The 17,326-nt window shown below is 42.5% G+C and overlaps 1 protein-coding gene across 1 annotated transcript in view; it reads left to right on the top strand.

Moving 5' to 3' along the window:
* Positions 1 to 14,451: 14,451 nt before the first annotated feature.
* The window catches only part of HIF1AN (hypoxia inducible factor 1 subunit alpha inhibitor), a 28,592-nt gene continuing 25,717 nt past the window's right edge, over positions 14,452 to 17,326 (top strand). The window contains exon 1 of the mRNA XM_075841581.1: positions 14,452 to 14,741. Within this exon, the coding sequence (XP_075697696.1) occupies positions 14,556 to 14,741 (186 nt within the window). The 5' untranslated portion in view covers positions 14,452 to 14,555. The remainder of the gene's footprint in view (positions 14,742 to 17,326) is intronic.

A 17,326-nucleotide genomic window follows, 5' to 3' on the forward strand; every position in this document is an offset into this window, starting at 1 on the left:
GGTCACGCGGGGTTACGTAAGACCTGGGATTTGATTGCTCGTCATTTCTGGTGGCCCACTCTGCCCAAGGATATTGTGGACTTTGTTTCTTCCTGTGCTGTATGTGCAGCCAACAAGGCCACCCACTCCAGACCTGCTGGTCTGCTCCAGCCATTGCCTGTGCGCAATGCTCCCTGGCAGCATATAGCGATGGACTTTATCACGGACCTGCCTCTCTCTGCTGGTTGCAGTGCTGTCTGGGTGGTGGTGATTTTCGAAGATGGCCCACTTCGTTCCTCTGACCGGTCTTCCTTCTGCTCCTCAGTTGGCCAAGTTATTTATTCAACACATCTTCCGCCTGCACGGCTTGCCGCAGCATATTGTGTCTGATCGGGGGGTTCAGTTTACCTCGAGGTTCTGGAGAGCCCTCTGCGGACTTCTTGGCGTGAAGTTGGACTTTTCTTCTGCCTGCCATCCTCAGTCTAATGGTCAAGTCGAGAGGATCAACCAGATTTTGGAGAACTACCTACGCCACTTCATCTCCAAACAGCATGACGATTTGGTGCAGCTGCTCCCGTGGGCGGAGTTCTACTACAATAATCACACCAGCGAGTCTACTAGGTATACACCGTTCTGCATTGTCTATGGCCAGCACCCACGAATTCCTCTTCCGATACCTGATACTTCCGAGGTACCTGCAGCTGACTCCACGTTTAGAGACTTTTTGCAGATCTGGCAGCAGACTCGATCCTCCATCCTAATGGCAGTAGACCGCATGAAACGGAAGGCTGATACAAGGAGAAGAGAGCCTCCTCAGTTTCTTCCTGGCACTAAGGTCTGGCTGTCGTCTAGGAATATCCGACTGAGGGTACCATCATGTATATTTGCCCCCAGGTTCCTCGGACCATTCGAGGTCCTGCAGCAGATCAACCCTGTCGCCTACAAGCTTCGGCTGCCTTCTACACTCAGTGTTCCCAACTCCTTCCATGTCTCCCTCCTGAAACCAGAGATCCTGAACCGCTATTCCAAGACTCCCAGCCCTGCGGTTGCTTCCAGCGGCCCCTCGGACATCTTTGAGGTCAAGGAGATCTTGGACACCTGGAGAGTGAGAGGAAAGACTTTTTACTTGGTGGATTGGAGGGGGTTCGGCCCTGAAGAGAGGTCCTGGGAGGAGAACCTCAATGCCCCTACTCTTCTGAAGAAGTTTCTCTCTCGCTCTGGTCCCAAGAAGAGGGGGCGTAAGATGGGGGATACTGTAATGTCCGTGGTTGCGGGCTGTCAGCTCCAACCTCCCCCTGACAGCCACAGCCACGAGTCGGCAAGCGCTGGCCCCAGCCTCCTCCTCAGGAGACGCCAGCGCTCGCGTCCGTGCTGCCACTGGTACCCTATATACTATAGACTTTGACCTGCTCCCTGTTGGCCAGCTGCCTTACTGCCAAGGCGGTACGGCCCAGTGGGTCCACAGACCCTTCGTGACAGTAGCTTTACTTGACTACTTGTAACACTACCTTATTTTGTGTCTATTGTTTCCTGTTACAACAACCAACTGGAGTCTCTCAGTCACTAAAGGTTTTGACTGGTTAAACCAGGAAGCAGAGTCTAAGGGATGGTGTGTTCTTCACCCTTAACCCCCCACAAAGGGATATGGACTTTCCCACAGAGAATCCCCAGGTCGATATCTTGGAGTAGTCTCCATTAGTTTCCGAATCGCGGTTCCAGGACTGAAGGCGGAAATTGTAGTCAGACGGAGCAAAGGTTCCTTTACACAGTCGAGGCATAGATGAGTCGGTAGAAGTGATGAAAATTTGACATAATCAGGTAATTGCGTTCCCAGAGGTGGAACCTAGGCCAATGCTTTGGCAGATAGCAAAAAAATAATATAAGTTTTGTGGAAGTCAATGGCTCAAAATACATTAGACTAAAATTTAGACAAGTTTTCCAAGAGACACTCACGTCAGGAACTTTATCAAGCATCCTAATCAGGAGATTTCATACCGATATATAGAGAGAGGAGAAATAACACACAGACGCTGCTGGTATGCTCAAAGTACTCCTCTGGGGGTTTATTGACAAACTCAATTACAGTAATATCATTCAAAAGAGGTGTTGGCTTGAGGTTAACCAATCAGAGGCAATGGGACAATAATTCTTATTCAGCCAATAGCATACAATAAGAATATTTCAAATACATACAGTGAAGGAAATAAGTATTTTATCCCTTGCTGATTTTGTAAGTTTGCCCACTGTCAAAGTCATGAACAGTCTATAATTTTTAGGCTAGGTTAATTTTACCAGTGAGAGATAGATTATATTTAAAAAAAAACAGAAAATCACATAGTCAAAATTATATATATTTATTTGCATTGTGCACAGAGAAATAAGTATTTGATCCCCTACCAACCATTAAGAGTTCAGCCTCCTCCAGACCAGTTACACGCTCCAAATCAACTTGGTACCTGCATTAAAGACAGCTGTCTTAAATGGTCACCTGTATAAAAGACTCCTGTCCACAGACTCAATTAATCAGTCTGACTCTAACCTCTACAACATGGGCAAGACCAAAGAGCTTTCTAAGGATGTCAGGGACAAGATCATAGACCTGCACAAGGCTGGAATGGGCTACAAAACCATAAGTAAGACACTGGGTGAGAAGGAGACAACTGTTGGTGCAATAGTAAGAAAATGGAAGACATACAAAATGACTGTCAATCGACATCGATATGGGGCTCCATGCAAAATCTCACCTCGTGGGGTATCCTTGATCCTGAGGAAGGTGAGAGCTCAGCCGAAAACTACACGGGGGGAACTTGTTAATGATCTCAAGGCAGCTGGGACCACAGTCACCAAGAAAACCATTGGTAACACATTACGCCGTAATGGATTAAAATCCTGCAGTGCCCGCAAGGTCCCCCTGCTCATGAAGGCACATGTACAGGCCCGTCTGAAGTTTGCAAATGAACATCTGGATGATTCTGAGAGTGATTGGGAGAAGGTGCTGTGGTCAGATGAGACTAAAATTGAGCTCTTTGGCATTAACTCAACTCGGCGTGTTTGGAGGAAGAGAAATGCTGCCTATGACCCAAAGAACACCGTCCCCACTGTCAAGCATGGAGGTGGAAACATTATGTTTTGGGGGTGTTTCTCTGCTAAGGGCACAGGACTACTTCAACACATCAATGGGAGAATGGATGGAGCCATGTACCGTCAAATCTTGAGTGACAACCTCCTTCCCTCCACCAGGACATTAAAAATGGCTCGTGGCTGGGTGTTCCAGCACGACAATGACCCGAAACATACAGCCAAAGCAACAAAGGAGTGGCTCAAAAAGAAGCACATTAAGGTCATGGAGTGGCCTAGCCAGTCTCCAGACCTTAATCCCATCGAAAACTTATGGAGGGAGCTGAAGATCCGAGTTGCCAAGCGACAGCCTCGAAATCTTAATGATTTACAGAAGATCTGCAAAGAGGAGTGGGCCAAAATTTCATCTAACATGTGTGCAAACCTCATCATCAACTACAAAAAACGTCTGACTGCTGTGCTTGCCAACAAAGGTTTTGCCACCAAGTATTAAGTCTTGTTTGCCAAAGGGATCAAATACTTATTTCCCTGTGCACAATGCAAATAAATACATATAATTTTGACAATGTGATTTTCTGGTTTTTTTTAAAAATATAATCTATCTCTCACTGGTAAAATTAACCTAGCCTAAAAATTCTAGACTGTTCATGTCTTTGAGAGTGGGCAAACTTACAAAATCAGCAAGGGATCAAATACTTATTTCCTTCACTGTAATTATGATTCTTCATTAAAATGCTGACATCAGGTAACACCTGGAAACAAGCATACAATAGAGTGGTGTTAACTCTTCTTTCCCATGAGGGAGTTTGTTGCGATAACGACAAATAGTTGCACTTTATGTTTGGGCGTTCAGCCAACCTGCTAGCCATGGCTGCATGAAGACCACATGATGAACACATAGAGACAACACATTTCTTTGAGACTTGAGCAGAACTATGTAGAGGAAAGTTCATTAAAATAATGGAGAATAAATATCTTCGTAATTCGGCATCCTGCTTGATAATTAATAATGTAATTTAATAGAGAGAATATAAAATAGACCATCCTTGACATAAGTGATCATAGCTCTGCAAAAAGAAAGAGAAAATCCAGCGCTGTGTTTGATTAAAAAGGAAAATTGTTCCCAATTTTATTGAAAAAATGGTTAAAAGTTACACGGAGACGCAGTCTCAGGGTGTATATATAGCGGGCTGGATGACCTTGGCCTATGCGTTTCGAGCAAGCGTGTTGCTCTTAATCATGGCAAAAAGGATATGAGTGCCCCCAATGCTGTGTCTGCTTTATATACAAAGCAAACTACTATTCCAGAGTCAGCATAGGCTGACATTGATTGATAATTAATTCCGCAGGTGGAAACTTTAACCCATGTAGTGAACATGGGTGGAGTGTGTTTTAGTTACTTTGTATAACATGGTAAATTGGCTCTGAGTATCAGCGATCCACTGGTTGGTTTTTTACAAAACCAGAGCACTAATATAATGCTCTGGTTTTTCAGATCGTATTTGTTGAACCTTGTATCGTTTGATATTGATTTTATTATGAGTACTGGCCAGAAATACAAATTGAGATAGTCAGCGAACAGAAAATAGACTCAGCATAAAAGGGGCAAACATATATTAAACATTCCAAATATATAACAAGCGAAATAAGAATAAAAGTAAAAATGAATACAGATATAAAAAGACATTTACAGATCATGATCTAGTAATCTAGCTTCTAATATATCTGAATCACATTAGGATATAAACAAAAACAACAAGACATCCGCTTGTATATAATATTTAAACAGAACATTGTATTGGCACATGTGGTTTGATTAAAAAGAATGAGGGAAGAAAGAAATTTCCCTGCCACTATGACCCATTAGACTTGAAATTTAAAATTTAGTACATATGTATATATCCAAGGTATAGGAATTACATTTCTCTCGAGAACATTTGTATATTGTATATAGAAAATCAAACATGCATGGTTTCGTATGGATCAAGATGTCCTATCAATGTATCTTACTATAATTGTAGGCTAATAATCGCGAAAGATCTTTTAATAGCGTACTAAAGCATACTTTGAATGTAAGTGTGTATGATTCACAACATTCCCCATGTTTTCATTATTGTTATGTTTATTTTGAATGTGGAGACTAAACTAGTTCGAATACACAGGGCTGATGTCTATTACAAAAAAAAAAAAAAAAAATAAAAATATTACAAAAATCTACCTAGCCTCAACCAGCACAAAAAGCAGTCCGACAACCGCCTCATGTGAACGGTGAGTACAATTCCACTATACATTTTTGTATTGTATTTGGGTTTATTGGATTTGTAATAGAACTAGATGTTGTAAGTATTTCGGAAACATAAAGTGTGTGTATACAAGGATTCTTCTAGTACAAAGTTTACAATACCGAGACTAATATGTATTTAAAGTGCATCTGGATGAATAGCTTGAATCCTCGGGCTATGTTAGACAATTGTTAAAGGAATGTCCTGGGGAATATGTGAACTGGATAATAAATTCGTTATGTCCCATAATCCTGGGATTATTCTACTAATTTTCTGGGCATTGATATATATATTTTATTTATAAGATCTTTAATCTATATCATAATCCTAGTAGCAAAAATTATATGTATCCAGTGAGTATAGTCCCTATAGACATGGGACCATTTTTGATATACACAATATCTAAACGAAGTTACGTATAATATTAATTGATATGTATGATGCATACTAATAATTTATATAATTGATCAGTATAGATCTTTGTAGTGTTATTTTGTCTGGATATTTGAAACCACGCGAAATTGAGAAACTCTTGGACCTGTATGGAGTTGGATGACAATGTGGCTTATTTAATAATGGAACATGAGCTCTTTTTTAAGATTCAAACCTGCAGGGAAACGTGTCTGTAGATTGTATATCCAGAAAGCCTCCCTGGTCAAAAGAAGGTGTTTGAGATCCCCTCCCCTCACTGTACCTCTGACTTTCTCTATTGCGTATGTACTGAAAGAATTTATATTTCTATTGTGACATGATATAAAATGTCGGGCAGCATTGGATATATTGGTTATATTAGGATTTCTTATATAACCTAGGTGTTCTAGGATGCGTACCTTGAATTTCCTTGTTGTGCATCCCACATATTTTAGATTACATGTGGTGCATTCAATAATATATACCACGTTCGTACTATTGCAGTTGATATATGATTTGACTTGAAAATTAGTGTCCTCCATGGAATTAGAGAAATGTTTGATGGTTTTAGATATATTGCATGTTTTGCAAGGATGTACTCCACATTTAAAAAAGCCCTTATGTGTTAACCAAGTGGGTTTGGAGTTACTACATGTCAAAAGTGACGGGGACAATTTATTGCCTAAGGTGGTTGCCCTGCGGGATACCACTCTACAACCATTTTGCAAAACTTGTTCTAATTTGGAATCTTCAAACAAAAGAGGGATATACTTTAACACTGTTTTTTTAATTAAATTGAATTGGTTACTGTATTCTAGTACCAAGGTTGGCATGTTGGAATTGATTCCAACCGACTCGGTAGCTTCCGTCTTTTTGTCAACCTTTAAAAGGGAATCTCTTGTTTTGGTGCCCACTATTTTTTTGGCTCTATCTAACATCCAATTTTTATAACCTCTGGCTTTTAATTTGTGACATGTCTCAGATTCCTCTTTGGCATAACCTATTTCCGTACTGCAATTTCTTTTTGCACGTGTTAGTTCACCTACTGGTATTGCCGTGATAGTGTGTTTTGGATGGCAACTGGTGGCGTGCAAGATGGTATTCCCTGATATGGGTTTATGAAAGATTTCTGAATCAATATGGGAACCTACAGTAGATGTAAATTTTATATCGAGAAAATTGATGGTATTTTGATTATAAGAGTAAGTGAATCTCAAATTGAGATCGTTGGCATTTAAGAACAAAATGTTTCCGAAATACTTACAACATCTAGTTCTATTACAAATCCAATAAACCCAAATACAATACAAAAATGTATAGTGGAATTGTACTCACCGTTCACATGAGGCGGTTGTCGGACTGCTTTTTGTGCTGGTTGAGGCTAGGTCGTGCCATCGGGTGGCTCTGATTGAAGAGTGTCACGATATGACCGTTGTTCAGTATAGGCTGCGCTGTATGGACAAAGAAGGTGCCGCGGCGATGGTAGCGTGAGGTTTTTTTTTTTTGTTTTTTTTGGAAAAAATTTTTTTTACATTTTTGTAATATTTTTTTTTTTTTTTTTTTTTGTAATAGACATCAGCCCTGTGTATTCGAACTAGTTTAGTCTCCACATTCAAAATAAACATAACAATAATGAAAACATGGGGAATGTTGTGAATCATACACACTTACATTCAAAGTATGCTTTAGTACGCTATTAAAAGATCTTTCGCGATTATTAGCCTACAATTATAGTAAGATACATTGATAGGACATCTTGATCCATACGAAACCATGCATGTTTGATTTTCTATATACAATATACAAATGTTCTCGAGAGAAATGTAATTCCTATACCTTGGATATATACATATGTACTAAATTTTCAATTTCAAGTCTAATGGGTCATAGTGGCAGGGAAATTTCTTTCTTCCCTCATTCTTTTTAATCAAACCACATGTGCCAATACAATGTTCTGTTTAAATATTATATACAAGCGGATGTCTTGTTGTTTTTGTTTATATCCTAATGTGATTCAGATATATTAGAAGCTAGATTACTAGATCATGATCTGTAAATGTCTTTTTATATCTGTATTCATTTTTACTTTTATTCTTATTTCGCTTGTTATATATTTGGAATGTTTAATATATGTTTGCCCCCTTTATGCTGAGTCTATTTTCTGTTCGCTGACTATCTCAATTTGTATTTCTGGCCAGTACTCATAATAAAATCAATATCAAACGATCCAAGGTTCAACAAATACGATCTGAAAAACCAGAGCATTATATTAGTGCTCTGGTTTTGTAAAAAACCAACCAGTGGATCGCTGATACTCAGAGCCAATTTACCATGTTATACAAAGTAACTAAAACACACTCCACCCATGTTCACTACATGGGTTAATGTTTCCACCTGCGGAATTAATTATCAATCAATGTCAGCCTATGCTGACTCTGGAATAGTAGTTTGCTTTGTATATAAAGCAGACACAGCATTGGGGGCACTCATATCCTTTTTGCCATGATTAAGGGCAACACGCTTGCTCGAAACGCGTAGGCCAAGGTCATCCAGCCCGCTATATATACACCCTGAGACTGCGTCTCCGTGTAACTTTTAACCATTTTTTCAATAAAATTGGGAACAATTTTCCTTTTTAATCAAACACAGCGCTGGATTTTCTCTTTCTTTTTCCTGATATACCTACCGCTGGCCGTTGTGGGGATCCGTGCGAGGTGTCTGGAGACGCAACTACTGGTGAGCTGGAGGTCTCCTCCTTTCTTTACTATGATCATAGCTCTGTCTGTAGAAAAATGATGGGCCAGAGCTTCAAACTGAATAGTGGACTGGTTCAGGAACACCCTGCAGGTTTTTGGGTTACCCTCATATCGTGGAGGAATAGGCAGGTGAAGCTGCGGGCTGCTGGGAACTGGAGGAACTGAAACTGACAGGAGGTACAAAAGGAGCTGAAGCACCAGCGGCAGCTAGAGACAAGGCTTCTAATTGTGCTGTGATGTTTTGGAAACCATGAACTATCTCTGCCTGTCAGGAACATTGCTGAACAAACTCGGTAGCCATCTCATAGGTGTCAGGAAGAGGAGCGTCAGCAGGGTCCGAGGCCTGAGAAAACGGTAATAATGGCCATCTGGTTCACTAATTGATTTGACTTGGGGCTAAACTATGGAGCGGAGTCAAAAGGATTGTGTGTTATTCTCTTAAACCACCTCAAGGGGTTATGACATTTACCACAGGTAATCCCCAGGTCACTTCCCAAAGTATTCTCTTTTAGCATCGGATGACACACAGACAAGATGGAGTTCCCGAACCACGGTACCATGACAGTAGGCAGAAATTGCAGTCAAATGGAGCAATGTTGGAGGCGGGCAGAGTACTGTCGTAAGTGGAGACCAAGCAGAGGGCAGGACCGTCAACAGACAAGTGAACGTGATTGAAAAAAATCTAGGTTGAAAATGTAGCGAGCTGAAACAAAGACACCGTAGCAGACTAGGAACCAAATGGACCTTATTGCTCAGGCCATGAGTGGTGTGGGAGTCACCGTGATAATGTCCAGGGTAGAAGGCTAGGGTTAGGGGCGCTTAGTGCACACTAACCCTTTAAGAGACTAGAAGCCGACCCATGCTTGCAATCTTCGCAAAGAGCGGCTGGGCCCCAAGAGAGAGTGGCGGCTGGAACCAGAATAAGGCTAGCCAGAGAGGTAAGCCACGGTAGAGCTCAGAAGGGAAGGAGCGCCATTTGGATTTTGGAGCGCAGTTTTGCTGGATTGATTTACAGTGCCTTGTCGCGTTTGCAACGCCCTGGAGGGACCAAAACAGTGGAGACCACCCAAAAGTGACCCCATTTTGGAAACGACATCCCTCAAGGAATTTTTCTAGGGGTAGAGTTAGCATTTTAACCCCACAGTTGTTTTGCTGAATTTAGTGGAAGTAGACCGTGAAAATGAAAATCTACTTTTTTTCTGAAAAAACATAGACATTTTGACATTTTACAATGAATAAAGGAAAAAATTTGTAAAGCAATTTGTCCTGATTACAGCAATATGCCATATGTGGTAATGAACTGCTGTTTGGACCCATGGCTGGATTCAGAAGCGAATGAGCAATATTCGGCTTTTGGAGCTCAAATTTAGCAGGAATAGTTTTTGGGTGTCATGTCGCATTTGCAAAGCCCCTGAGAGACCAAAACAGTGGAAACCCCTCAAAAGTGACCCCATTTGGGAAACTACACCCCATGAGGAATCTATCTAGGGGTATAATGAGCATTTAGACCCCACAGGTTCTTTGCATAATGTATTAGAATTAGGCTGTGAAAATTAATATCAACATTTTTTTCCACAAAAATGTTCAATTTTTTCATTTTCACAAAGGATAAAGGAGAAAAAGCACCCCAACATTTGTAAAGCAATTTCTCCCAAGTACGGCAATACCCCACGTGGTCATAAATGCTTTTTCATTAGTAATTAATTAAGCGCAAAAAGCACAATTTATGTAATGAGGCTTGCTATAGAAGCTGGTAATGATAATATTGATCCAGTTTAGGATAATATATTGGGAACATCTGAATAATAACAATAATAAGGAATTACCTATTTTCCTTCCAATTCTTTCTTATAATCACTGCCAACCTGCAAAGAAATATAAAGTCTGAATTGAGTCTAAGTATTAACCTTAATATTGATGGTAACACAGAAGAGGCAATTTACGTAACAGAGCGAGCTATTAGATTATCCTTATGTAGTATTGATTATTTTTTCCATTTGCTTGAAATATTGTAATTTACATCAGTTATCCTTACACCTGTTTAACCGGAATAATGTAGAAGACTGAAATAATTTTAATTTATCCCCTGTGAATATCAATACTGAGTAATACTGGAGTCATAGAATATTATTTTTAAAGAGATTGTGATGTTTTTAATACAGGTATGGTGGTAAATACCCTTACAAATATGATTGGATAATCACTGGATTATTCCTGTTTATTTTAATTATTGTAAAAAAACATGCAACATTAGGAGGAGAGCATTGTATTTACCTCCTTGGTGTTTTCCTGTTTTATTGCATTACAACCTAAAATTAACGGACTTGACAAAATAGCCCAAATTTTTACAGTGGAATGAAAAAAATGATCTTATTTTTTTTTTAAAAACAAAAAAGGTCCTAAAAACTGAAAGTTGTAAGTGCATATGTATTCACCCCCTTTGCTATTAAATCCTTAAACAAGGTGTGGTCAAATCAATTACCTTCAGAAGTCACACCATTAAATGAATAAGGTCGCCCTGGGAACACAACAATGCTCAGGCATAGAACTAGGGGGCTGGACCCCTCTTATAGTCCAGGGTACTCACGGGTCAAAGTTCATCCACGAGGTCCGGTGCGCGCGCTGCCCCTTTATGAGCGGGAACGAGCGCGCGCGCGCACCCTACGGGATCCGGCTGAGGTGAGTTGACGCGAGCGCTGGCGTCTCCTGAGGAAGAGGCTGGGGCCAGCGCTTGCCGACTCGTGGCTGCGGCTGTCAGCGGGAGGTTGGAGCTGACAGCCCGCAGCCATGGACATTACAGTATCCTCCCTCTTACGCCTCCTCTTCTTGGGACCAGAGCGAGAGAGAAACTTCTTCAGAAGAGTAGGTTCATTGAGGTTCTCCTCTGGCTCCCAGGACCTCTCTTCGGGACCAAACCCCCTCCAATCCACCAAATAAAAAATCTTTCCTCTCACTCTCTTGGTGTCCAAGATCTCCTTGACCTCAAAGATCTCCGAAGGGCCGCTGGAGGCAACCGCAGGGCTGGGAGTCTTGGAATAGCGGCTCAGGATCACTGGTTTCAGGAGGGAGACATGGAAGGAGTTGGGAATCCTGAGGGTAGGAGGAACGGCAGCTTGTGCCTCCTGCCGACGTGCAAGAATATTCAACGCCTGGAGGAGTTGGTCCTGTTGAGACCGGAGGTCCAGCATATCTGCTCGCATCTCCTGTGACGTCGTCAAAGTCTTGAATCGACCAGCGGGGTCCATGGCCTGATCGTATTGTCACGTAGGGTCTGTGGACCCACTGGGCCGTACCGCCTTGGCGGTAAGGCAACTGGCCAACAGGGAGCAGGTGAGAGTCTATAGTTCTATAGGTACCTGTGGCAGCTCAGACAGCAGGCGGACGTCAAGCGAGGTGAAGCAGGTCAGACATGGATGTAGCGCAGCACGACTTTGGCACAGCTCAGTGCTAGACCCGGAATGTATGGATTGCTAGGAACAGGAACTGGAAACAGGGACAGGGACAGGGACAGGGACTGGAACAGGAAACACACTAGGAGGCCATCACATAAATAAACTAGGGAACACAACAACGCTCAGGCATAGAACTAGGGGGCTGGACCCCTCTTATAGTCCAGGGTATTCACGGGTCAAAGTTCATCCACGAGGTCCGGCTGAGGTGAGTGGACGCGAGCGCTGGCATCTCCTGAGGAGGAGGCTGGGGCCAGCGCTTGCCGAATCGTAGCTGCGGCTGTCAGGGGGAGGTTGGAGCTGACAGCCTGCAGCCACGGACATTACAGCTGTATTTGTGCTTGTGCTGTATATATGTACTGAGCTTGGTTCTGGTGTTGTATTTATGTACTGAGTTTGATGCTGAGGCTGTATATATGTAATGAGCTTGGTGCTGGAGCTGTATTTATGTACTGAGCTTTGTTTTGGTGATGTATATATGTTCTGAGCTTGGTTCTGGGGCTGTATTTATGTATTGAGCTTGGTTATGGTGCTGTATATATGTACTGAGCTTGGTTCTGATGTTGTATATTTGTACCGAGCTTGATTCTGGTGCTGTATTTATGTACTGAGCTTTGTTCTGGTGCTGTATTTATGTACTGAGCTTTGTTCTTGTGCTGTATTTATGTACTGAGCTTTGTTCTTGTGCTGTTTATATGTACTGAGCTTTGTTCTGGTGCTGTATATATAGTGAGCTTGGTTCTGGAGCCATATATGTGAGAGCTTGGTTCTAATGCTGTATATATGTACTTAGCTTGGTTCTGGTGCTGTATTTATTACTGAGCTGAGCTTTGTTCTGGTGCTGTATGTATTGTATGTATTGAGCTTGGCTCGGGTACTGTAATTATATAGGATATATTTAAAATAACGAAATTGCAGGGCAGATATAGTTGTTTTCAATTCATTGTATATTTAATGGGAACCTGACTGGTAGTTTTGACCCCTTGAACCGTCACCATGCGGTAATGACTTGACAATATTTAGTTTTTTTTTCAGATGCAGCAAAATCTATAAACTCAACTTTTAAAACGGCACACACACTATATGCTAATTACTCGTTAAAGGTTCATGGGGTGGTGCCGCTATCCTGAAGAGTCACATAGTCCTGCCTCCAAACCCACCTTTCCATGTTTGATTGACATCCCCCTGGCTGATACAACTTTCTCAGATGCATCATTGCCTTGTACTACTTGGGCACGCATCATGCAGCAAGGTGTACTCTGCCCGTCTTCATTGCTGCACCGTGCATGCCAGGGGTGTACAAGGCAACGGTGCATCCGCAAGAGTTTGAGGAAGCTGGTAGAACAGCCAGGGGGATGTCAATCAAAATCTGAGGGTGCCAATTTTCAATTTTCGCCTCAAATAAGCTAGAATCAGTCCTGCTGACAGCTGCTCACGAAGATGCATATGGAGGAGACTGTAACCCGGAGGAAGTAAGGCCCCATGTAAATCAAATTTGTGATGTCCATTGGGCGTGTATGTAAGGAAAGCTCCTGACTTACAGGCTAAATGTGTCCATAGGGCCCTGTTAGCCCAAAAGAGGCCAAAGAGTGTCCTTTTGGCTTATGCCAGGCTGGTATATGATGGAATAGCGAAGTAGACTATGCTTTTCCATTCGACATAAAAAAAATTAACATGGGAGCCTATGGGTCATAGATGCCACAGTATGGCATACATCACAGGTATATGTTTAACGTAGATGTCATGCCCCTTCATGACGTATACGATAAATGGATACTCTTATTGTCTGTGGGTGACGGATGTGTTAAATGGATGTCTTATAGTGGCAGCCGTTACCCATAGACTATAATAGTATCCGTGTAACGTATATGTCATGAACAGGGTCATGAGAGTTCATGGCGTATTCGTTTAACGTATACCATTAAAGTCTATGGTGATGAATCCATCACAGCCCATGTTTAACATAAACGTCGTATATGTTAAACATAGACTAACAACGTGATGTGAATGGGGCTTTAGTCTGGATTGGGGTAGGAAAGCTGCAGTTTTTACTTGTGGGTTGCAGGTTGCACTGTGTATGGGGACTTGTGGCAGGCACTTTGTATAGATGGGCATAGGGCAAGAACTTTTTGTATCAGGGCATGTGTACTTTGGGTGCATGTGACTGGCACTTTGTACGTGAGACATGTAGGCTGTTTATTTGGTGTGGCATCTGGCTGGCATTCGTTGAGATCCGTTATATCGGTCATGGCTCCAGTAAGTGAAGATATGAAGGTAGTGTGAATAGCGCCTAAGATAGACTTTACATTTTTATTGTGTTGTTTAATATAAAACCCTCCTAACTCCCCCTCTCATCTCTCACAATGACACTGCATTGTCCACTTCAGACACGGTTTACCTTATGCCATAAACCTATACCTCACCATCTATCAGATGGCTCTACACGCAACACCCCTGGCTGCCACTAGGTGTCCCTGTTGTGTCTAGCAGGATATTGCCGCTCTTGCCTGTCAGCGCTCGTCTCTGTGCTCCGCTCCGGGCCGGGCTGTTGTTTAGGTCGGTATTTGTTGTTGCGGGTAACGTTGTTGCGCCGCCCGGGGATGGCTGAGGCCGGGGTATCGGCTGCGGAAGTGGTGGATGAAACAAGTAGATCAGACGAAGGGGAGGCCGAGCTCCGGAGCCCCGGCTGGAGCGAGTCTCAGTTACGTTCATATCAGTTTCAAACCCGCCAGATCCCACGACTACACCATTCAGATCCCAGGGCGGAAGAACTCATCGATAATGAGGTGAGGGCTCCGGCAGTGAAGGGAGACGTGCACATGAAGCGGTGGCCAATGACATAGGGCTTCAATGGCGTTGGTTGCGAATTGAATGGAATGATCTTTGGGGGTCCCCCAGGTAAACGCTGGCACCATGTCCCCCCCCCAGGTGGAAGTGGCTCTATTCTGCTTCTAACAGAAGCCGTGACAGGTCAGTCACATGACAGGTAAAATGGTGACTGATGATGGACCCCACTGAGTTCTAGTTGGGTCCAGCGCTTCTCTGTCGTTTTGAGGGCAAGGATAGCTGTGTGATGCGTTATTCTCGGCCCCAAAGTGATGGAATCCGGTGCAGAACTCCCGACGGGATCTTAAGGGATTGTCCACACGTAACGGAATTAGTTCCGCAGAAACTAGCGGAAAAACCGCACCATTTCCTGTGTTTTTTACTGTAGAAAATGGTGCGTATTTTGCTGCGCCGTGCCATTCTTTGATACCAGATACCATGCACAAGAGTGACGCTATTTCTAGAAAAAAACAAAGTATCATGGAATTTAAAAAACAACTTTCTAATTGGTTTTTATTCAACTATTTTTTTTTTTAGATACGGCTTCTATATATCCTGGATACATAGATGTATCTTGCGCTCATGGCCAAATCCGTCGGGTCAGCGGGACTAACGGCATCGGTGACAGCAGGTCCTCCGTGTCTCTGACATGCAGCATCCACCGGTTATCCATCACATCTATAGTTCATTACTTAGGTGTGATTGATATCAGGTGTATCCTGCATATCTCCGCTGTCACCAAAGCCGTCAGTCCCACTGACCTGACGGATTCGGGTTTGAGTGCAAGATACATCTTCTACGTATCCAGGATACATAAAAGCTATATCTGAAAAAGTAAAAAATAAAATAGAATAAAAAGTTGTTGTAAATGCCATGATACATTGTTTTATTAAAAACAAGCAAAGAAAGTGTGTTCAAAGGTGTTCATAGCCTGTAATGCATTCTGTTGTCTAGGGAAGAGGATGGGTTAACACGCTTTCCTGGTGGTCTAGGGTAGTGGACTGTCTTGGTCACCTGGGGTAAGGAGGGTTTTAATCCCTGGTCTATGGCAGTGAAGGGGTTAGTGCCTTCTTTCCTATTGGTCTAGGTAGTGGAGGTGTTAATAGCTGGTGTCCAGTGTTTTACTCTCCTCCCCGGCTCCACAGATCTTTCTTGTGTCTTGTAGACAAGTGTTCCGTTTCCCCTTCCTGCACTCAGCTTGTAGATCAATGCAGTTCGGGAATTACGACTGTGCACGCAGTTCTCTCCGTGATCGGGCAGAGTTTAACCAATAGGGAAGCAGTCAATCTGGGTCTGGTGATCTTGTGATTTCAAACTATCAGGCTGGGTTCACACCTAGCAAACTTTTTCCACTGCTGATTTTGCTGCAAATCCATGGCAAAATCCGTTGTGTTACATGCAGATGGTGTAGGGGATTGTGCTGCGGACGTGTCGTGGATTTCTCTTTATGCATCGCAAATGGGAAATCTGCAACATTTCTGGATAACAATGAGCATGCTGCCTATTTGAAATTCCGCAATGTCTGAATTTGGCTGAAGCAGAAGCATTAGCAAAAACATTTCTTCCTGCTAAAAAATGCTAATAATTGTGGTATTGTTCTCTTCTGCCAAGTTGTTTAAAGAGGCTCTGTCACCACATTATAAGTGGCCTATCTTATACATGTGATCGGCGCTGTAAAGTAGATTACACCAGTGGTTTTTATTTAGAAAAAGAATCATTTTGGATGGAGTTATGACCTATATTAGCTTTATGCTAATGAGTTTCTTAATGCCTAACTGGGCGTGTTTTTACGTTTTGACCAAGTGGGCGTTGTACAGAGGAGTGTATGACGCTGACCAATCAGTGACCAATCAGCGTCTTACACTTCTCTCCATTCATTTACACAGCACATAGCAATATAGCTATATCGCTATCTGCAGCCTCATATACACACACTTACATTACTGTAGTGTCCTGACAATGAATATACATTACCTCCAGCCAGGACGCGATGTCTGTTCACAATCCCGACACTTTGGTTACGTTTGTGTGGGACTTAATGACAGCAAGCGTGATCTTGCGAGTGTCGGGATTGTGAATAGACGTCGTGTCCTGGCTGGTAGTGATGTCTATTCACTGTCAGGACACTTCAGTAACGTTAGTGTGTGTGTATGAGGCTGCAAGATCACTATGTGCTGAATACATGAATGGAGAGAAGTGTAGGACGCTGATTGGTCACTGATTGGTCAGCGTCATACACTCCTCTGTACAACGCCCACTTGGTCAAAAAGTAAAACACGCCCAGTTGGGCATTGAGAAAGTCATTAGCATAAAGCTAAAATAGGTCATAACTCCGTCAAAAATGATCGTTTTTCTAAATAAAAAACACTGCTGTAATCTACATTACAGCGCCGATCACGGCTGTAAAATACAGAGCTGTTTTTTGATGCTTTTTTTTTCTATTGACACAATGAAAAACGGCTCAAGAATTGACATGTACTAATTTTTACGGGGCGCTCTTTTATATGCCGTTTTTTCAAATGGCCGCGTAAAAAAAACGCCCTGT

Source organism: Rhinoderma darwinii, chromosome 11 (genome assembly GCF_050947455.1).
Source record: "Rhinoderma darwinii isolate aRhiDar2 chromosome 11, aRhiDar2.hap1, whole genome shotgun sequence".
NCBI classification, from domain to species: Eukaryota; Metazoa; Chordata; class Amphibia; order Anura; family Rhinodermatidae; genus Rhinoderma; species Rhinoderma darwinii.